General features: G+C 39.9%; 1 protein-coding gene across 4 annotated transcripts; it reads left to right on the top strand.

Annotated features, from left to right (window-relative positions):
- The first annotated feature begins 430 nt into the window (after positions 1-430).
- On the top strand, positions 431-18,646 carry spina (spindlin a). 4 transcript variants are annotated; one of them, XM_004538549.3, is made up of 8 exons: positions 431-597; positions 6,204-6,307; positions 7,803-7,898; positions 10,936-10,984; positions 11,094-11,229; positions 12,066-12,183; positions 12,292-12,525; positions 14,058-18,646. In XM_004538549.3, the coding sequence occupies exons 3-8, from the start codon at positions 7,859-7,861 to the stop codon at positions 14,255-14,257; spliced, it is 777 nt and encodes a 258-aa protein (XP_004538606.1). In that variant the 5' UTR covers positions 431-597; positions 6,204-6,307; positions 7,803-7,858; the 3' UTR covers positions 14,258-18,646. The 4 variants fall into 4 exon arrangements, with proteins under 4 accessions (XP_004538606.1, XP_004538605.1, XP_004538607.1 ...); XM_004538550.3 differs by lacking the exon at positions 431-597 and adding an exon at positions 777-908; XM_004538548.3 differs by lacking the exon at positions 6,204-6,307.
- The last annotated feature ends 521 nt before the right edge of the window (positions 18,647-19,167 follow it).

Raw genomic sequence — 19,167 nt, 5'->3', positions numbered from 1 at the left:
TGTTTTGTTGTCAACGGTTTTCTCATTAATGTATCATTCTTCTAATAAGTTTACAGATTACTTGTAAATGTCCCCCTTTTTTGACACGTTTCCACATTCATATTCCTACATTTTCTCCCTAGTGTGTCAATTTCTTTTACTTCTCTTATAAATTGGCCTTTTCTCATAAATGTGGCTGTTTTTTCCTGCAAATGTGCTTATTTTTCTTATACATGACCCAAACACAATTCATGAAAATTTGTTTTTTTCAACTAACTTTTCCAGCTTGGTCTCTACTTGTCCAGCCCCTAATTTTTAGCTATTTATTTATTTTTAATTCCTCCAGTGGCACCAATAACTTCGTCACAAAACAGCTGCTTGTTCGTTCGTGTGGTTAAAGTTTTGCACGTCTTTCTTTTGGGCGCTTTTATTATGGAAGGCTTGACCGGAAACATGGCGCCTGGCCGCCTTTAGCTTATCTCTTCGTGGTGAGATGGCCGTGGAGTCTCAGAGGTTCCTGTGAAGTCGAAACGGGCTCTGTGGACAGACAGCAGGAGGCGAGAGAAAGTCCCTCGTTCACGGTCCTCTTCGGCCTCCGTGTTTTAAATGATATCAACGGTAAGACGGAAACAAACATGCACGTGTCTGCTAGCTAGCTAGCTAGTTAGCGCGCAGGTAAACAAGCAGAAACAAAAACACCGTGAGCGCTCGTTTTGTTGGTTACGTTCTCCCGCCGAGGGGGAGGGGCGGGGGGAGCAGCAGCAGCGGCAGACTGGGTTAGGTCCGTCTGCCGCTGCTGCTGCTGCCTTTCTGTCTGGGACACTGCTGCCTTTTCCGTAGAAATGCCTTTCCCGGACGCCCCCTTGTCTTCCGCAACTCTGAGGCCCCTATCCGCCCCTTTCCCCTCTCATCTGGAGCTGTAAATAATAGTGAGTATAAAAGAAACCGAGCAACATGGCTGACGCTGGCCCTGCAGAACCTGCTTGGTCGTTTTGTCAGTGCAGATGATGACTGTATGATGATTATTGTGTACATATTTTTTCTAACTGAGCAGATTTGCTCGATGCTCATCAGACTCCCTTGCAGAGAATAAAGGAAGAGGTGTGGGGGCTCGTGCTGCTGCTGCCATGCTGCAGATTAAAAACAGTGTGTGTAAGTCAGCCTCTGGGTTTGCTGCATTGTCTCAGTCAAATGCAGCCAATAAAGTAATTGGTTTTGCATGTTACTGGAAGCGGATTTAAATCCTCCAGCCTGATGGTAGCTACGCCCCCTGTGCCAACTTGTAACCAAATCAAAGCAAAGGTCACCTGGAGGCTGGTCCCCCAGGTAAAGCTGTAGCTTACCTGCTGTTGCTTCCCTCACTGAACAGAAAATCAGTAAGGTTTGGGAGTGAATGTGTATTTTTGTCTTTGTCTTTTTGTTTTCTTAGCACCCCAGTGAATGTTAAATATTTGATTTTCCAGTCCTGCTTTTTTGTGTAACCTGAAGGTGACACCGACTCTACCTTTTAGTTTCTCTATTTCTATTTTAATTTTAGCCTACCTGTGTGTCTCTCCTGTTGTTTATCTGCTCTGATGTATTTTTGCACTAGTAAGCCAGTCACTGCACCTCCTCCTCCCTCTTCCTTTTCTATTTTATGTCAGGGTCCAGACCTCCAGTGCTGAAAAATGAAGCAAAAAAACAAACAAAACAACAACCCTGCAGTTCCTCTAATGGCCACTAGAGGCTCCAACAGTTGTTAAAGCTGTTAAAATGGCCAACTTTACAGTTTACAAATTTTCTTGAAGCCAGTAGTGTCGTGGTTACTTTGTGCACTTAGCAAGTGAAAGGTTGCTAAGCTCAAAGCTAATATGCTTTAATGTTGCTACAGTCACCTGTTTCAGCATTCACCTGTCCGTCAAAGAGGCCATGCCCCTAACTTTAAACCTCAGCAAAATCACAACAGGTGACTTATATAAACGTTATGTAGACTGTATAGTTGCCATGCAGGTGGAAAATATCCATAAAGACCAAAACTGTTTTATCAGGTTGCAAACATTTTAACATGATGGTCTATGAGGACTGACTCTGTTGTAACCAGCCTCTAGTGGGCATTAGAGGAATTGCAGTTTTTGACACTTCCACGTTACATCATTGTTATCATGGACAATGATGTCCCATTGTCCATGGGACATCATTGTCAGTGATGCCTGTAGTCTGTAACACAAGCTGACAGAGGTCAGTGATGATCATACAGTCGCCCTTCTGGTGTTTATTAATGAAAGAAAACCATTTAAAAAAACATGAAGAAAATGAATAAATTATATAAAGTCAGCATAATAAGAATCTAAATGAGTGGCTATGCCGTCAAAGACACCAGAACACCAAACCTGCCAGAAACCTTTTTGAGCTCAGTGTTACACTGTTTAAAAGCACATGTTAGCGAAACTCTAGATTTATTTTACTTTCTGAATCACGACCCTGAAGAACAGTTTGGGCAGTGCTGGGACTTGATGTAATCCAGATGTTTTGGGAGGTGAAAGAACCCCAGAATTCCTCCATAGATTTTTCTAGTCTGGGTTTCCTTACGGTACCCCTACAGAGTGTGTGAGTACTCGTATTACTGTTGTTGTGGAGACGGATCTGTTCACGCAGTCACATTGCGGGGATGTGCAGCTCTTTCCAGTCCCCGTGAGCTCAGGTGTTAAATCTTTAAGGTTCACACTTCGTTACGGGTTAAGCTCGGGAATGTTGTCAGCCCTGATGGGGTAATTCTCCAGGAAATGAATGCAAGTGAGCTATTAGTTGGACCGAATGACGCTGATTCGTTGCTGTCCAGATTTCCTCTTCCCCTCAGGACGGCAGATGACTAATCCTGTGTTGCTCCAGGCAACGAGAGGAAAATCATCACCAGCTGCAGCCAAGCACTGCAGAGCGTCTCTGGTGTTTCTGGTGGGTTAGTCTCCTCTGCAGGTGAGCGGGAGCGTGTTTGAACATCTGCTCTGCTGATAAAACCATCAGAAAACCCGTTTTTCTTTCCTCGCTAGTTCTGCTGCCCAGCACCAAACCATTTGCTCTCTTATTGTGAAACGTGTGCTGATGGATCAACCCAACGAGTGAGCAATCAGTAGTGAAGGAAACATACAGCCTCTGAGGCCGGTTTCACAAAGATGGAGCTTGATTATGGTTGATTTAAAACGAATAGAATACCTTCATACTGAAAGAACACATCCAGCTGCTTACCCCAGTAGAAAATGTTGGTTAGAAGAAGAGGAAGCTCACAGGGAACGCTTAAAACGCTTAAAAATGGTGCTGAGGTTATGTGGTGGGGTTTTTTATTTTTTTGTTTCTGTGGATAGATCGTGAACAGGATGTCAGCAGTCAGATTCGGGCAGTTTAGTAGTAAATCATGGCATTTTTGCTAAAGTGGGCGTTTATAGAGATTCACAATGGCTCATTCTTCTGCAGAAGTATACAGTGTGGAAACGTTGGGCAATGTTAAATAAAATGTAGTATAAAATCAGACTGCTGTTTTTAAACAAAGTCAACATCTGGCTTGTTAGCTTGTTAGCTCGTTAGCTTTCACGCGTCTGTTATTTCACTGATGGCCTCGAAATTATTTGAAATTTCAAGGAAATTTGCGATAATGATGTAAATAGGTAAAAACAAATACTGAACAATATTTTTGTGTGATTGCAGCTTGCAGGCAGCAGCGTTACTGTGTTATAGCAGTGATGAAGCATAAGTCAAATAACAGTCAAGAACAGAAGTTGCCTATGTTGCGTTTTCAATGGAAACTTTAAGTAAAAGTATAGTAAAACTGCTTAATACTGCTTAATAATAATAATTCAGGTAGTGTAACCTTCACATAATGAAACTGAAAAATATTTTGTACCTGGGATGTTTCCTGTTAACCAGTTACTTAAAGCCCTCCTTTTCTACCATGCAACTGCATCAGTAATTTGGTCCAGCAAGCGAGTGCTCCGTTGTTTATTATTAGTCATTTGTTTATGCTAATAACATAAACAAATGTTATTAGCATTTATTTATGGAGGCTGAGACGCTGCTCTCGCTCTCACGGATGTCTGAAGTTTCGTTTTATGTTTAAGGGAACATAAACTCATACCACCTTTATATTATATGACCTTTTTGTAATCACTTTAAAATTTATAGCAGTATTATTGTAGACTGCATCATGTGTCACAGCCCTAATTTTTATTCATTTATTTATTAACCTTTATTTAACCAGGAAGATCCCATTGAGATTAAAAACCTCTTTTTCAAGGGAGGCCTGGCCAAGATAGGCAGCAGCAGATGTCTCACAGTTACAGAAATTACTCAAACACAGGCAGCAACAACACACATGCAACAATAAGTAAAAGAATACAAATAAAATAAAATTTAATAAAATTCAAATAAAAATAAAAAAGTCAGTTAAAATGACAATCAATCTAATTGAAACACTTGCAAGTTATGGACTTGGCCTCAAGGATTCGTAGTTTGGATTTAAAAGCACTTAATGAAATGAATTCAGTCATTTTCCATTCCTTCTGCAGTTTGTTCCAAGCCGAGGGGGCTAAATGGACAAAAGCTCTTTTACCAAGTTCAGTTCGGGCAAATGGAATCACCATAATCCAGCACAGGCAAGAATGTTGCAGCAACAAGCCGCTTCTTTGTATTAAAAGAGAAACACAACTTATTTTGAAAATCAAATCTCAATTAGCAGTCACTTCAATTGCTCGCCTCAAAGCAGGGAAAAGTTCATGTCACAACCAGTTATTTTGCAGCTCAACCACCAGGCCTGAAGTAGATTCGAAAAATCGTTGTCAAGATCGATGAAGAAGCGAGGGATGGACAGACGTACAGAGATTTCCCACGTTGTTGGGAAGATGGCAGTGGAGTTCAGTCGGGGCAAGTCTTGAAGGTGTAGGTTTGAAGTCTTGAGCACAGCAGACAGTGAGCAGTTAGGGGGTCAGATGTGATACGTAACAACCCGCATACAGTTAAATAATACACTGCAGGCCTTCCTCCCAGGCTCCACTGATTAATAATTGAAGTCTCATGTTCAGGACATGAAACCTGCTCTCTCTTTTCCAACGTGAGATACAAGGTGCAGCGTGGCCTGTTGCCAGTTAGGAAAAAATATGTAATATTCAAGGAAAAGCTTTTGTAGTGCATGTATAGAGGTAGGTCTTTAATTCTAATTACTGATTTGACCAGTTCCCGCCTGATGGTGGATAAATGAGCACTTGTGTTGTCAGTTTTCAGATCAGGATATTGACTACAGATTTCACGATCTTTCGTCATCTTCAAGTGTTTGACAGTCAGGCGGCGTGCCGTGTCTAATTTAGGCATGTCTGTGAGCAAGGCGGTTATCCACCCACTGGTTGTTCTGGCAGAAACAGCGTTTGTGTGTTGGTTCAAGCTCCCGTCTGATGAATAAAACAAAGTTAAGAGGGTCTGATAAATATTGCAGCCTGCGATCAGAGTTCAGGGCCGATGCTCAGTTTGGATGGCAGATTCATCTCTCTGTCCCTTAAACCTGTTCTGAATATCCTGTCCCTCACCTGGAATTTGCTATAAATCAATAAAATCTGAGGGAACAGGTGTGCTTTGAAGATGGCTGTCAAATGGAAGACTTCTAGTAACTACCAAATTTACAAAACTTTCACTGGTGGATTTTAATTACGTGTTTAAGTAAAATTGTCACAGTTTATCACAGAAAATTAGTTTGAAGTGCCGACTTACTATAATCATGTAAGTCAAGATCCATTGACATGCTTCTTTTTATTTAATATTTTAGGGTTTTGTGGCTGTTTATTTTTCTTTGAAGGCGGTATTGAGATTGTTCGTGGGTCAGCTCTGGCTCTTGGGTGTGTCCCGATGCTTTTGCCTGAATGTAATCTTCCATATTTTGTCTAGATTTCACTTTTTAAGGTTTTTCTACTTTGTTATTTGTTTTTATTCGCGATATTCTGCAGTCATGCAGATGTTGTTGGGTCTGTTGTGGTAAACTAAGAGCCGAGCCCGAAGGCAACGCCGTCAATTTACTGGTCGATCTGTCAGACCTTAACAGAGAGAGAATTTAAATATGAAGATGTTATTGTGATGTGATCACAGCATGGAACTTCATTATGACACATGTCATTTACTGTAACATCAAAAACATTTAGGGTTATTTTCTGAGTAATACGAGAAAGCCATCGGTGCTGAATAATTGTTTAATGAAATGATTTCTGTCACAGGTTTGAATCTGGTTTTGCTGAAGAGGGTTGAGCAAAACGAGCTCCAGGTCCTAGAAAGCGACCTGCTGAACCGCTCATCAACTGTGCTGAATACTGCAGACCGGGTAACCACTGCACAGCCTCATTAACCGCCTCAGTTTGTCTCTACTTTTAGATAAAATTGGTGTAATTTTAAAGCCATTATGTGATGATAATTATAACACTAATTTTTTGTTGGGTCTTTGTGGATTGATGATGCACATTCAGTCGTGTGTGAAAGAAAGTTTCCACAGGACTCTCTGCAGCTCTGTGAAAAACTAAGTGTGTCCTGTGATTCAGAGGCTTGTAGACTCACCTTTAGGAGTAACCTGAAGTAATGTTTGACTATCAGTCCCTCATGTTCTTGTGGAGGAATTTTGACCCACACTTCTTGTGACGTTGCTTCAGTTTATTGATGTTTGCAGGCATTTGTTGTTTCACAGCTCTCTGAAGGTCCCACCACAGCATTTCAGTCAGGTTGAGGTCTGGACTTTAACTGGGCCATTGCATCACCTCGATTCTTTTTTGGCCATTTTATTGTTGATTTGTTCCTGTGCACACTTGAGTGCTCCAGACCAGAAAACTCACAAAATATCCAGTTTTGGACCATTCTGTTTTTGATTAACAACACCTTGATGCTACTTACCCTCCTAATTCCTATGCAAGCACTTAGGGTGAATTTAGTTTTTCACAGGACTGTAAAACTGGCTGACATCCAGCAAAGACAACAAGTTAATCTTACGGTATTTAACAGAAATGAGTGTTTTTTTGTCATTTCTGACATTTGACAGAAAAATCTCTCTTAATCCTAAGGAAATGAAACCCCAATTTAATAAAGCTTGTCACCAATCATATTGGTGATTTGAAGTTTCTATTTAGTAGAAAGTGGGATGTTATTTCATAGATTTGGACCACACTCATCCTCAGCTTCACATGTAAGAATACTTTAGTTGTGTCCCATCATCTTTCTGATTCTTACGTCTGGGATCTGGTTGCATAATTGTGTGCTTATTAAACATTTTGTCTTCCGTGAACAATACAAATGAAAACAGTCACGGTATCAAGGTGCCGAGCCTCTAGGTGTAAGTGTGTGCACCATAGATAAAGAGCTTAAGGAAGGAAGAAAAGACTGAGGCTGTGTGCAAGTGGGTGTGTGATTGGATGAAGTGTATAGTGATTTGAGCTGAAGGAAAAAGTTCAGTATAAAAATGTCACTTCACCTCTTCCTCCCAGTGCACATAATATTTGATACCAACATGTTCTATGTATGTAAAGATATGTGCATGTATTATACAGGCAATAGTAGTTAGCGCAGCTTGATCAAGGAGTATTATATTTAGTATTAAAATACTTAAGCAGTTAAATGGGGTCAGAGTTGTTGAGTTCCCCCCCCTGCATCTGGTCTTTGTGCCCCACCAAGCTCTACTTGTGTTGGACCTGTTTGAATGGAAAATTCCCAAAACAGAAAGGCTCTGACATCATGTTTTGTTGATCATGTACAAACATTTTCCACCACTAGATGTCAGTAAAGTCACAGATAATAACTCCTCTGTGTTTTGTTTTGTTTTTTGTCCTTGGCAGGTTTGAGCTGTAGCTGTGTGGCCGGGCAGCCTGGCTGCCCCCCTGCCTCCAGATGAATGAAGAACACTCCGGGACACAGAGACACAGCTGATACAGGTCAGGACGCCCTCACTGCCCCGACACACACTGCTGCACAGAAATAGTGTTTGTTTTCTGTTGCATTTCCAGTCAAGTCCAGTGTGTTAGAAATGAATACAGATAGTTGACCAGTCTTAATCATACCTCGTAAGACCTGTCATTCAAATCCAAAGATGGTTGTAGTGGTGACTTAGAGATACTGACAACTGCAAGCAGCAGTGATGAGTAGAAATTCCTGTTGTACTTTTAATGAAGTCAGCCTGAGTGGTGCATGCATTGCTGCTGCACTGTGGTACAAAGTCTCTGTGGGCCACGCAGCCACAAAGAAATTGACAGTCATGCAGAAGTGCATGACGGTGAACTCACTGTGAAATGATGAAGTTCATGAAACTTAGAGACTCACAGAAACTATAACACGCGTCTTTGGGTTAGGCGTGTTTGGATCTCAGAGGGTTCATTCATTTAAAATCTCCTTGAAACTTGCTGCAAAGAGAGAGTCCAACATAACCAAGTGTTTACTTTTGAAGCCCTAAGCTTTGGTCACTGTGTTTAAATGTCTCAGCGTTCACAAATTAAAGGCTAATGTAGCCACTGAAGAACACAGGCTGAGCCTAAATATTCAGTTTCGACTGTATATGAGACTCAAATTAAAGCAGGTGAATATTTTAAATGAATTATAAACTTCATCCGTCTTTCCAGTTTCTTAACTATTTATCTGTCTTGAGGTTGAGGGGGGGGGGGTCAAAACTTACACAGGGCAGACGGCAGAGTAGTAAGCTGACAGTCACAGTGCTAACAGAGACAACCACATGTTGACAACCACACACTGTCAAATCCACTGCAATGGCCAGTCTAGATTCGCTCAGTGATATAAGATGCATAATTTTGGATTGTGGGAGGAAGGCGAAGTATCTAGAAAGAATCTGAAGAAACGACCCGGTGGCAAGCTTTGAGGTGACATCATATCACAGTTTGAAACAGCAGTGTTGAAGGGTTAGCAAAGACTTTACCATGTAAAAGCAGTTTAGGAATCTAGCCTACTTAAATTAGGGAACAAAGGTGGAGCGCTATCAGCTGAACATGAGTGATCATCACATCTTCTTCTTTAGGCTACGTCCACACGTACACGGGTATTTTTGAAAGCGCAGATTTTTCTATACGTAAATGCCATTTTGGGTCACTGAAAACAGAATTTTTTAAAAACTCCTGCCAGGCTGGAGATTTTCAAAAACTGTTTTTGCGTTTACGTGTGGACGAGGAATACGGAGATTCAGTCACACAATGTCAAAGGTGTGCGCCGTTTTTCACGTCACAGCGTGCGCGTAATTGTTTACATGAGATGAATTTCTTCAATGGCGGACATAAACAAAATACTGTTGCTGTTAATCTTACTATCTGCAGTTTCACACGCTTACATACAAAAACGCAGTTACTGCCCCTCCAGTTAGAAAGACAGAGGTGAACTGTCTTTCTAACAGAGTGAACTTCGGACGTGGCTTCTACATTCAACACAGACGCTCTCACAACCCAAATCCTGGTGCTGGTTTTGAATAAATTAAATTTAAAAAAAAGAATACAATCTATGTATGCTGTATGCATTTTGCTCTTTCCTAAGTTGTGAGTCCACACAACACTCAAAATACTGTCTTTAGTTATTAATATTTGAAATGATGAAGGCACTTGAAAAGTAACACCTAATTAGCTGCCTTTCCAGAAAAACAAAAACTTTTCGTTAGTACTTAAGGTTTTGTGAGGGTACAAAACCCTGTTTACTCTTTCCCTGCCAGGCTTCTAGACTTCTGATTGGCCAACATTTTGTTTTTAGTGTTTACATGTGAATGGAGATATGGAGGAAAAAAAAAAACGAAAACAGAAAATCTCAGTTTTCAAAAAGAAATAAAAAAATACACCTTTACAGATAGATAGGGCTGTGCGATATGACCAAAATCTCATATCCCGATATTAAGACATCTATCGTCCCGATAACGATTTAAATCACAAAAATGTAACATTTTCTGTAAATTCTGTGAATCTCAGGCAGCTCGACTTGCGGGAAGTGTTTCCAGCTGCGCGTCATGTAGCTGGAGTCGAGTGTTTTAACCAACGCATGAAACGATACATTTTTAGACATAAGTTGTAACGTCCGCCGTTTTCTTTGTGAGTATTTATTACACGGCGTGCTGCGGGGAAAAGCCTGTTCTAACGTTTGAGTCTAAGGTTTAGTTTTTAGCACCTGGCGGCTCTTTTTTACTTCTCATCTGTAAATAATCTACTCTTTCATGTGATTCAGTTTCTTTTGAAAAGTCTCAACAGGATCTTGAGCTTTATTGTGAAAGGTTTATGTGGAACATAAACAAGCGGACACGCGATGGTGCTACCGTTGTTGTTGCTAACGACAACGCATAAAAACAGGTGCTTGTCCGTCCGTAGTGTGGTTATATAAAATATAAGAGAAAGAGAACTTTAAGAAATGAATATAGCCGCTACAGTGACCATCAAAACGGTGAAAAAAATATTGCCGTAAACAGTTTATTTTGCGACACCACGAAACAAACGATAGCGTAAAATGAAACGACAGACGTTTTTATATCGTCATCTGATATATATCGTTATATCCAACAGCCCTACAGATAGATATGCCTTTTGTTTTGTTGGTTTGCCCTCTTCTGGCTATAAATGCAGCCTTTGGATGGTTCAGTTCTAATCGAATGTGATTTTGTTGTTGTTGTTTTTTTTGTCCAGTTTTAAAAGCATTAGAGCAGAAACACCAGTTTTCTTTCAGAGGAGGTTGATGAATGCTCAGAGCTGGTAATAACTGTGGCTTCCCGAATTACATCAGAAGACATGCTGTTTGTTACAAAGTGATGCAGCAGTATGTGAGTCAGTGCCTGGGCGTTTTTCCACCTTAATTCAAATGTCTCTAATAAAGGCGAGCAGTAACAGGAAATATCCAGGACTTGGAGTAAATAGGCTGGAACACATAAAACCATCACCATTTTATATGAGCAGGAAGCTGCCGTTTGGTAAATGATCTGTATCGTGTGTTTCTCCTCAGGGCATGCAGGTGTTTCTGCCAATATGATGAAGAAAAAGAACCCGCACAAGTGAGTAAAGACGTGCTGCGGCTCATTTATTTTTATCCGGCCTGAATATTTGCTCTCGTGTGCAACTTTTTAAGGGCAGGGAGCATTGATTGTATTGTTTTGCATAAAGGAAGCATAAGAGCAGCCTCGGCCCGCCCACCAAAGTCCTGTCGCAGCCTCGACGCAACATCGTTGGCTGCCGGATCCAACACGTCTGGAAGGAAGGAGGAGGACATGTGATCTGGAAAGGAACTGTACTCGACCAGGTAACCAAAGGTTTCTATAAACTGTCCAATCATATGTCACTCCATTCTGTCTGTATACACCTGAGCTCACTTTCTTCTGTGTTAAAGATATAAAAGAACAATGTGACCACTGATACCACCACTTTTGAAGCTTCAGTGTTAACGTTTTGGCAGCTGCCATGTTATTTTTTTTTTGATAGCCAGAATTGACTTTAACTGGAGCTAATGCTGGCTTGCTTGGTTAGCATTGCACAGAGAGATGCCTGCAAATGAAATACTTGGATTTCACTCACCAGAACTAGAGCACACTAATGGGTGGTCTGTTTGTTATTTATTGTTGCTACTTACTTCTGAGGTAACTGCGAGACAGAAACTACACACCCTATAGAGAGGTGTATTTCAGTGACTTGAATTACTTAAGACAGGGGTGGGCAACTCCAGGCCTCAAGGGCCAGTGTCCTGCATGTTTTAGATCTCACCCTGGGTCAACACACCTGAATCAAATGATTAGTTCATTACCAGGCCTCTGGAGAACTTCAAGACATGCTGAGGAGCTAATTTAGCCCTTTGAATCAGCTGTGTTGGATTAAGGGCACATCTAAAACCTGCAGGACATGGACCCTTGAGGCCTGGAGTTGCCTATACCTGACTTAAGGTAAAGCTCAACAGAGTGGTAAAGCATTTCCTAACTTACATAATTAATTAGTAAACTATTTAAAAAAACTGCAGTTTTAGGCACTTGGCCTTAATTTTTCTGTTGCTGTCATATTATTAAATATTATTATTATGTTACTGTTGCATTCATTTATGAGGTTGTGTGGACACAAGCACAAAAATTGGGTATTTGTGTCCCACAGGTGCCTGTGAACCCGTCTCTCTATCTGATAAAGTATGATGGATTTGACTGTGTTTATGGTTTGGAGCTTCATAAAGATGAGAGGGTTCAGGGACTGGAAGTGCTCCCCGACAGACTTGGTAAGGCTGAACATAATTTAAACCCTTTTATTTTTCTTCTTCGTCTAAAGGACACAGCAGACATGTAAACAAGTAACATGAGTCGTGATTTCATTTTGACCCCATCAGCTAAGTCCCGTCTGACAGACGTCAACCTGGCCGACGCCATGATAGGTAAAGCGGTGGAGCACATGTTTGAGACGGAGGAGGGTCCGAAGGAGGAGTGGAGGGGTATGGTGCTGGCCCGGGCTCCCATCATGACCAGCTGGTTCTACATCACCTACGAGAAAGACCCTGTCCTGTACATGTACCAGCTGCTGGACGACTACAAAGAAGGAGACCTGCGCATCATGCCCGACTCTAGTGAGTGAAATTAATTTTTAAAGAGACTTTGCCGAGCATTTGGATCATATTTGCATATGTTGTCCACATTAAAGGCCATTTTCTGTTTAAACAAAATGAAAGTTGATGTGCTTTCTATGTGGTAAGGATCGTATTCTAAATGAACTATTCTATATTTTCTAATATTTCTGCTTTTAATTTCGTCTAAAAGTTGTGCTGCACAGTCTCACCTCCATGCATTATATATACATTGGTTAGCTGCAGTTGTTGGGCAGCAATTGGCTTTTGGGAGAAATCGTCCATCCCCATTCACGCTGTTCTTATTCATGGACTGTAGAAAAAATGCACTTTTATCAAAGCTGCTTGCGTACAACTACCGGTAGTTTTTGTAAAGTAATCTTGAAGGATTACTTGTGTAAAGGGTCAGATTTACCCCTAACAGTAACCTAACCAAGCACAGTACTGTGCAGAAGTCTTGCTTCAACCCTAATTTATTTATTTATTATTTTTAACTACATGGCTTTTAAGGAGGCAGACTTTCTTTTGATTTTTGAAAAAGCGGTTTTCAGCAGTAGTTCTTCATCATGAGGCTTTTTGGAAATCTTTCAGGTTTTCTTTTGACATTGGAAACTTCTTCAAATATCTGAAAAAGACTATAGACACGAGATAAACAGTAACTGAACATCATGTCCTTGAGGAATAAAATCCAGCAAAGACCTGACACATGATGTTAGAGATGTATCTGGAGCTTCAGGTGTTTCATCTATTGTTTACTGAAGCCTCATCAGAATTGATTTAAGTGGAAGGATGGCTGTTAAGAAGCCATTCTTACTGAAGGGAAACGGGGAGACACATTACACAACAACTGAACTGAAAATCAGTTGCAACAGCTCCGACGGAGTGATGAATCTAAATTTGAAATATTTTGGTTCAACTTATTGTCAGTGTGTACAGAGGAGGTTGGGAGAGGTACAACAGTGAGCTATGTAAAGCATGGTGGAGCCTCTGTCATAGTTTGTAACTGGACATTATGGAATCATGAATCCAGACAAATACCATTAGATTTTGAATCACCATGCAATACCATCTGAAAAGCAATGATCCCAAATACACTGCCAATGCAGTAAAAGGATTGGCACATGGATAGAGAAACACACAAAGGAACATAATGAGTCACTATCAGGCCTTCCATAGAGCCCGGCCTAAACCTGACCCAAAGAGTAAGTGAGAATAAAAAGCCCATAGAAATGAAACTATACAGCAGATGGAGAAAAAATAAAACTAAGTGCAAAAATAAATGTCCAAATAGACTTCATGTCCACCCCTATTAGCGGGAGTTTGTAGGTCTTTAAAGTGGAACAGTACTTTCTGTCTCAGTGTTAGGACCGATTTAAAACGATAAACTGTGAGTTATGGGTGCAACCTCAACATTGCAAAATGGGCTAAAACCTTAAAATGCAAACATGTTGGTGAATCTGTAACATTTTTACCTATTTAAGAAAACAAACAAACACACACATCTGTTTTAGCACCTGTCTCACTTTCTCCTGCAGATGACAGCGTCCCAACAGAGAGGGAGCCAGGCGAGGTGGTGGACAGTCTGGTGGGTAAACAGGTCGAGTACGCCAAAGAGGACGGCGGCAAACGAACAGGCATGGTCATCCACCAGGTAGAGGCCAAGCCGTCCGTCTACTTCATCAAGTTTGATGATGACTTCCTCATTTATGTGTATGACCTGGTCAAAACTTCGTAAGACTCTGTGGATTTCCTGAAGCCCACCCAAACCCAGTGAGATGGAAAGAAAATGCAGCACACGTCAAGACATCTGAAGCATTTAACCCGGACTTGTTCTTCGGACCATCAAAGATGAAAATAAAGACTGAAAAGAAGATTTTTCACAGCGGGAAATTAGAACAAAGGCTGTTTTTGCGAGTCAACTTGTTTCTCTGCAGGAAGGTTTAAAATGGAAAAAATACCTTCTTTAAACCCTTAAAATAATAGGAAAAAGTTACCTTTTAATAGGTCTAAAAGCTTTTGAAGCCCTGTATTACATTTCTGGAAAAAAAGAAAGTTATGTAAAAGATCAATTTTAGATTAGAAAATAATACAACATGGATTAGATTCAAGAAGAGGCTTCCTTTTTTTTTTTTTTTTTTTTTGTACTAAACAGCGATCTTGTGAATAGATCAATAGTAGTCATCTCTTTTTTGCTTGAGCATTTAGAGATTCTTCTGGAAAGATTTCTGTGTCATGTTTTCTACTGAAGCTCACCTGGCCACAGAAAAACAAGCAGACTCCCAGTGAAGAAATGTAGCCTGAAGCCGGTTGTTGGAAGGGACTTGACTAGAAATCAACAAATCAAACAGACTAGAAGATGAAGATGATGATTATGATGAAGATGATAAAGCAGAAGAAGGATTCTTGGACTGGAACATTTCTAGTCACGATGAAGGAGGAGTTGGTGTTTGGACTCAGACGCCACATCTCAGTGTTGACGATAACTTCTCCATCTGCCTAGCATTACCATGTATGGAAGCTCATTTCTGCCATGATTAAAAAATACTCATGCTAAAGGCAGTATTACAATATTTCTAAGTAAAAATTATGACGCCCTAAATCCGAATAATCAGATAGTTTTGAAGGGTAGCTAGATGCGCCGTTTGGTATACGCGTCACTGAATCATGAATTCATACATTCGCATTTCTGTGTGAATATGCAGAATTTGTAGTTCAGGCTCTGTTGGCCAGTAACGAAGGTAAACAGAGCAAAGCAAGTGAGGATTGTCTGACAGTGATTTAGAACATGACAGCCAAAAATGCTGGTTGTTCCCAGGGGTTAATTCAGCAAATACGTCCACAAACATCCAATCATTTTCACAATTTACAAGTTTAGTTAGTTTAGTTGTTCAAAGAAAATGATAGGGGAAAAAAAAAATCAGAATCTTGACTATTTTTTTAGATTCATTTCCGACATCAGTTTTATTTAATATTACAAACTTTTACAAACAAAGCCAAAAGTATTCACTTATTATGTTGATGTTGAACTAAGTAAACAGTATTTCATTTTAAGATCAGATTAAATAATACTTTGACTTGCTAGCTAATATTTAAACTAATGATATACAATCCTTGCTCAGTGAGATAAAATCTTTGACTTTAAAACAGGGTCATGTTTCATAAGTCTGACTAAGCAAGGCTTTTATTGTTGGTTAGTTTTTGTTGTATTTAAATGGTCATTTTTTTCTTGGTACAAATGGGCTTCCATACAACAGAACTCCATAAGACAGGAAGTGAAACAAACTGGTTCCATTTTGACAGTTTAATGTCAAAGCTGGACTTTGTAAAGCCCTGGAAACTGTTGGCCCAAACTTCATCCAAGCCGGGTGGTTTGGTGACATCTCTCTGAAAAAGGAACTGTTGAAAACATCAAAATGACCTTTGGAAATATCCTAAACGCCAATTTGTGGCCCATCTGATTGGATGAAGGAAAAACTACATTTTTTGTTTGGCTCTTGTACAGAGAAAACCAAGCTTATTTTCATCACATTGTGTGCTACTCACACAGACCCCATGTTTAAAAAAAAAAAAAAAAAAACTCCAGCAGTTCCAAACTGTGATTTAAAAAAAAAAGAAAAGAAAAAAAGTCTTTTGTTTTTGTTCTTTCTTTGCTTTCGTCTTTGCCAAAATCCCCCCTTCTTGTCGTGAAGTTGTTTGATGTTAAAGATGATTGCTTTTTGTTTTCTGTTTTTTCTCGTGATTTCACTAAAGCCTTTGGATTTACTCTCGTGTTGTCTTTTCTAAGTCGTCAAAAAAAAAAGAAGGAAAAATGGGGCAGAGAAAACGAAACTGAACCATGGCCAAAGCCCTTTCTGTCCTTTTGGAGTTTGTTTAAAAAAAACAACAAAAAACAACAACAAAAAAAAACTTGTCATGGATAGCAGGCAAACACCTGGCTGTGTCACTATTCATGGAAAAACAGACTTTGAGAGCAGAAAGCCTGACTTAATGCTCCTTAAACCTGAAAGGATGGAGGCATGAAGAATGCTTCCTGGACACTTTGTATTGTGTGTTGGACTTTTGAAGTCACTAGAATGCACAAGGACAGACAGATTTGCTGTAGCGCTACAGTCATGTTTCCAACCTTGAAACCATTGGTGAGACCTGAAACTTCTGTCAAGAGCGCTGGGAGCCTAAATCCGGTTCACTTCCATGTTTGGCTTGATAACATTATAACTGAAAATATCCCAGTTTGTATTTACACACAAACCAAAAGATCACAGACTCTTCGTGGGCAGATCGGATCTTCTCCTGGACGTCTTGGAAAGAGCTTCTGTGGGTGCTCACGAGGTGATCCGGTCTGCTTCACAGCATGTATGCAGTAAGAGAGCACACAGTTGGTCGTGTTTAGTATATAAAGAGATTAACAGCCAGTGAAGGTTTGAATTTGTTTTGTCACAGATGTACTTTTTATTTTATTTGGATTTACTCCAGACTGAAGGTTTTCTAAAAACTACTGTTTATTGTACTTATTTGAACTTAAGTTAAAGGGAACCTATTCTGTTTATTGCTACTGGAGTCACTTTGTGTGATTCAGAATTATAAAATAATCCCTAAAAAGCAAGCAAACATCATTTATACTGCAGATTTCCCTCCACGAGGATGTACTGGTTCTTGCCAAACCTCTGTACAGGCTGTGAATTTTAGCATGGGAAAAGAAAAACTGAGCAACAATAGCATAGTAAAAAATTATGAAACTCATAAGCTAATTCCATAACATACAGATTCAATAAAATAATTGAAAGCTTAAAATAAAGCATAATAATAATCAACTCTGCTTATCTGAAACAAACAGTTTTAGCTCCTCCCCTTTTGTTCTGAATTGCCACTCTCCCTATACAGGTGGTTGGAGCTTCTGTTGTCAGTTGACCATATTAGGGATATCCACTCTCTCTGACTTCATGCAGAGCCAAGAGTAGAAAAAAAAAACTGAGTTTAAAGCAGTCTGAAGTTTAAACTTTTGCCTCAGATTTATAAACAATAATGGTTTTGATAAGAAGTGCCACAATATAACACTACTGAACTGATAATGATCATAATCAGTATTTAAAAAATAGCATTTTTATTGCATCACAAATGCACATATGATATTATCTTAAACAATCCAGGCTGACTGTAACGGTTTGCAGTTTATTTACTACTGCTGTTGGCGTTCATGTTTCTGTTGCCATGGCAACTGCCCACTAATTGGGAGAGAGTCACTTCACACACACACACACACACACACACACACACACACACACACACACACACACACACACACGAAAACCTCCCAAAATCAGACTGAGTCACTCCAGAGTCAAATCCTGAGGTGGTTTCTCAGGATTTGACCTTCTGCCAGCTGCTCCGTGAGCGTCTGTGTGTCTGATCGAGTCTGTGCAGTTTGGTGCTGAATTGTAGGTGTACACCTGTGATGGGGGAAAAAAAAAAAAAAAAAAAGGAAAAACATAATAGGTTCTTTTTAAAATACTTGAGTCTGTTCTGAGTCAGTGTTTTGTCATTCGTCTACATTTGTGGGATAAACTGGGATCTCCTACAGGCTGCTGTCAAAGCCGGTGAACTCCAAACACGAGGGCAGCCAGCTGACTTGATTGCACTGTTCAGGCTGTTTGTGACGGTGGAAATGTGCTTGGATGCTTTGGCTGAATCGATGTACAGAACAGTTTTTCTTTGTGAAGCCTTCAGTGTGTGTACTTCCTGTAATGTAGTTAGTTGCAAAGGCAGATTAAAGCTCTTATTATTATTATAACCGTTCTTTAAAAAAAGAAAAAAGAAGACAGACCCTCTGTGAGGTCTGTAAGTCTCTGCACTTGTGTATCTGTTTTGTTTTTCATTGAAAAAGAAGTATGATTGTGATCATCTCAGCTGGCACTATTTTAATCAGTTAACTAAATAACGCGTCGTTGCTAAGACTACTCCCAGCCAGGTTATGTTGGTTCCTTTTTGCTCTTATTATGATACCAGATTATTGTGGTTAATGTTGGAATGACATGGGCCTTCTATCATCCTTTTGCCTTGTATTGTTTGTTTTTGTATGTTTAAAAAAATGTATGTTAATAATTTTTATTGTTAATGGAAAACCTGACACGGTGTGCGTCGTCTTCTTTCTACCATCGTTCATTTTCCGGTGATTTAGAGCTCAGACTGAGCAATGAAGGTGTAGTGCTCACATGCTCCCGTGTGATTTAATTATAGTTCAAACAAAAGCAGAGCAATGTTTACCCAGAGAGCCACATCGCCATTTCATATATTTTTAAATGATTTTATTTTATATTTTTCACTCTGAAACATCAAATAGTCTAGCTCTTCAGATTGAACACAGAATGGTTCGTGAAGCTTGGTAAGTCACAAGAGATGTTATAGTTTTCTTCTCAGTTTCTGATTTTAGATCAGTTTAGTTTTTTGTTTTAAAGTGGTTGTTTTAGTTTTCGCATTATATGGAGGTCTGTGAAGGATATTAAAATATATTAATTTATATGCTCACCATAAACTTATAGTACACCTTGCAAGTACTGGATCGAAGCCCACTTGCCTCCAGAATTGTCTTAATTCTTCATGGCAGATTCAGCAAAGTGCTGGAAACCTTCCTCAGAAATTTGTCCATAT

This window comes from Maylandia zebra, linkage group LG7 (assembly GCF_041146795.1).
Source record: "Maylandia zebra isolate NMK-2024a linkage group LG7, Mzebra_GT3a, whole genome shotgun sequence".
Taxonomy (NCBI): Eukaryota; Metazoa; Chordata; class Actinopteri; order Cichliformes; family Cichlidae; genus Maylandia; species Maylandia zebra.
The sequence above is the reverse complement of the archived record's forward strand: the minus strand, read 5'-3'. Positions and strand labels throughout refer to the sequence as shown.

Excerpts from the sequence above, each read along its gene's own strand:
- spina (XM_004538548.3), top strand. The coding sequence starts at position 7,859 with ATGAAGAACACTCCGGGACACAGAGACACAGCTGATACAG. Across the intron at positions 7,899-10,935 it reads CAGAGACACAGCTGATACAG|GGCATGCAGGTGTTTCTGCC; the intron begins GTCAGGACGCCC and ends GTTTCTCCTCAG. Across the intron at positions 10,985-11,093 it reads AAGAAAAAGAACCCGCACAA|GAAGCATAAGAGCAGCCTCG; the intron begins GTGAGTAAAGAC and ends TTTTGCATAAAG.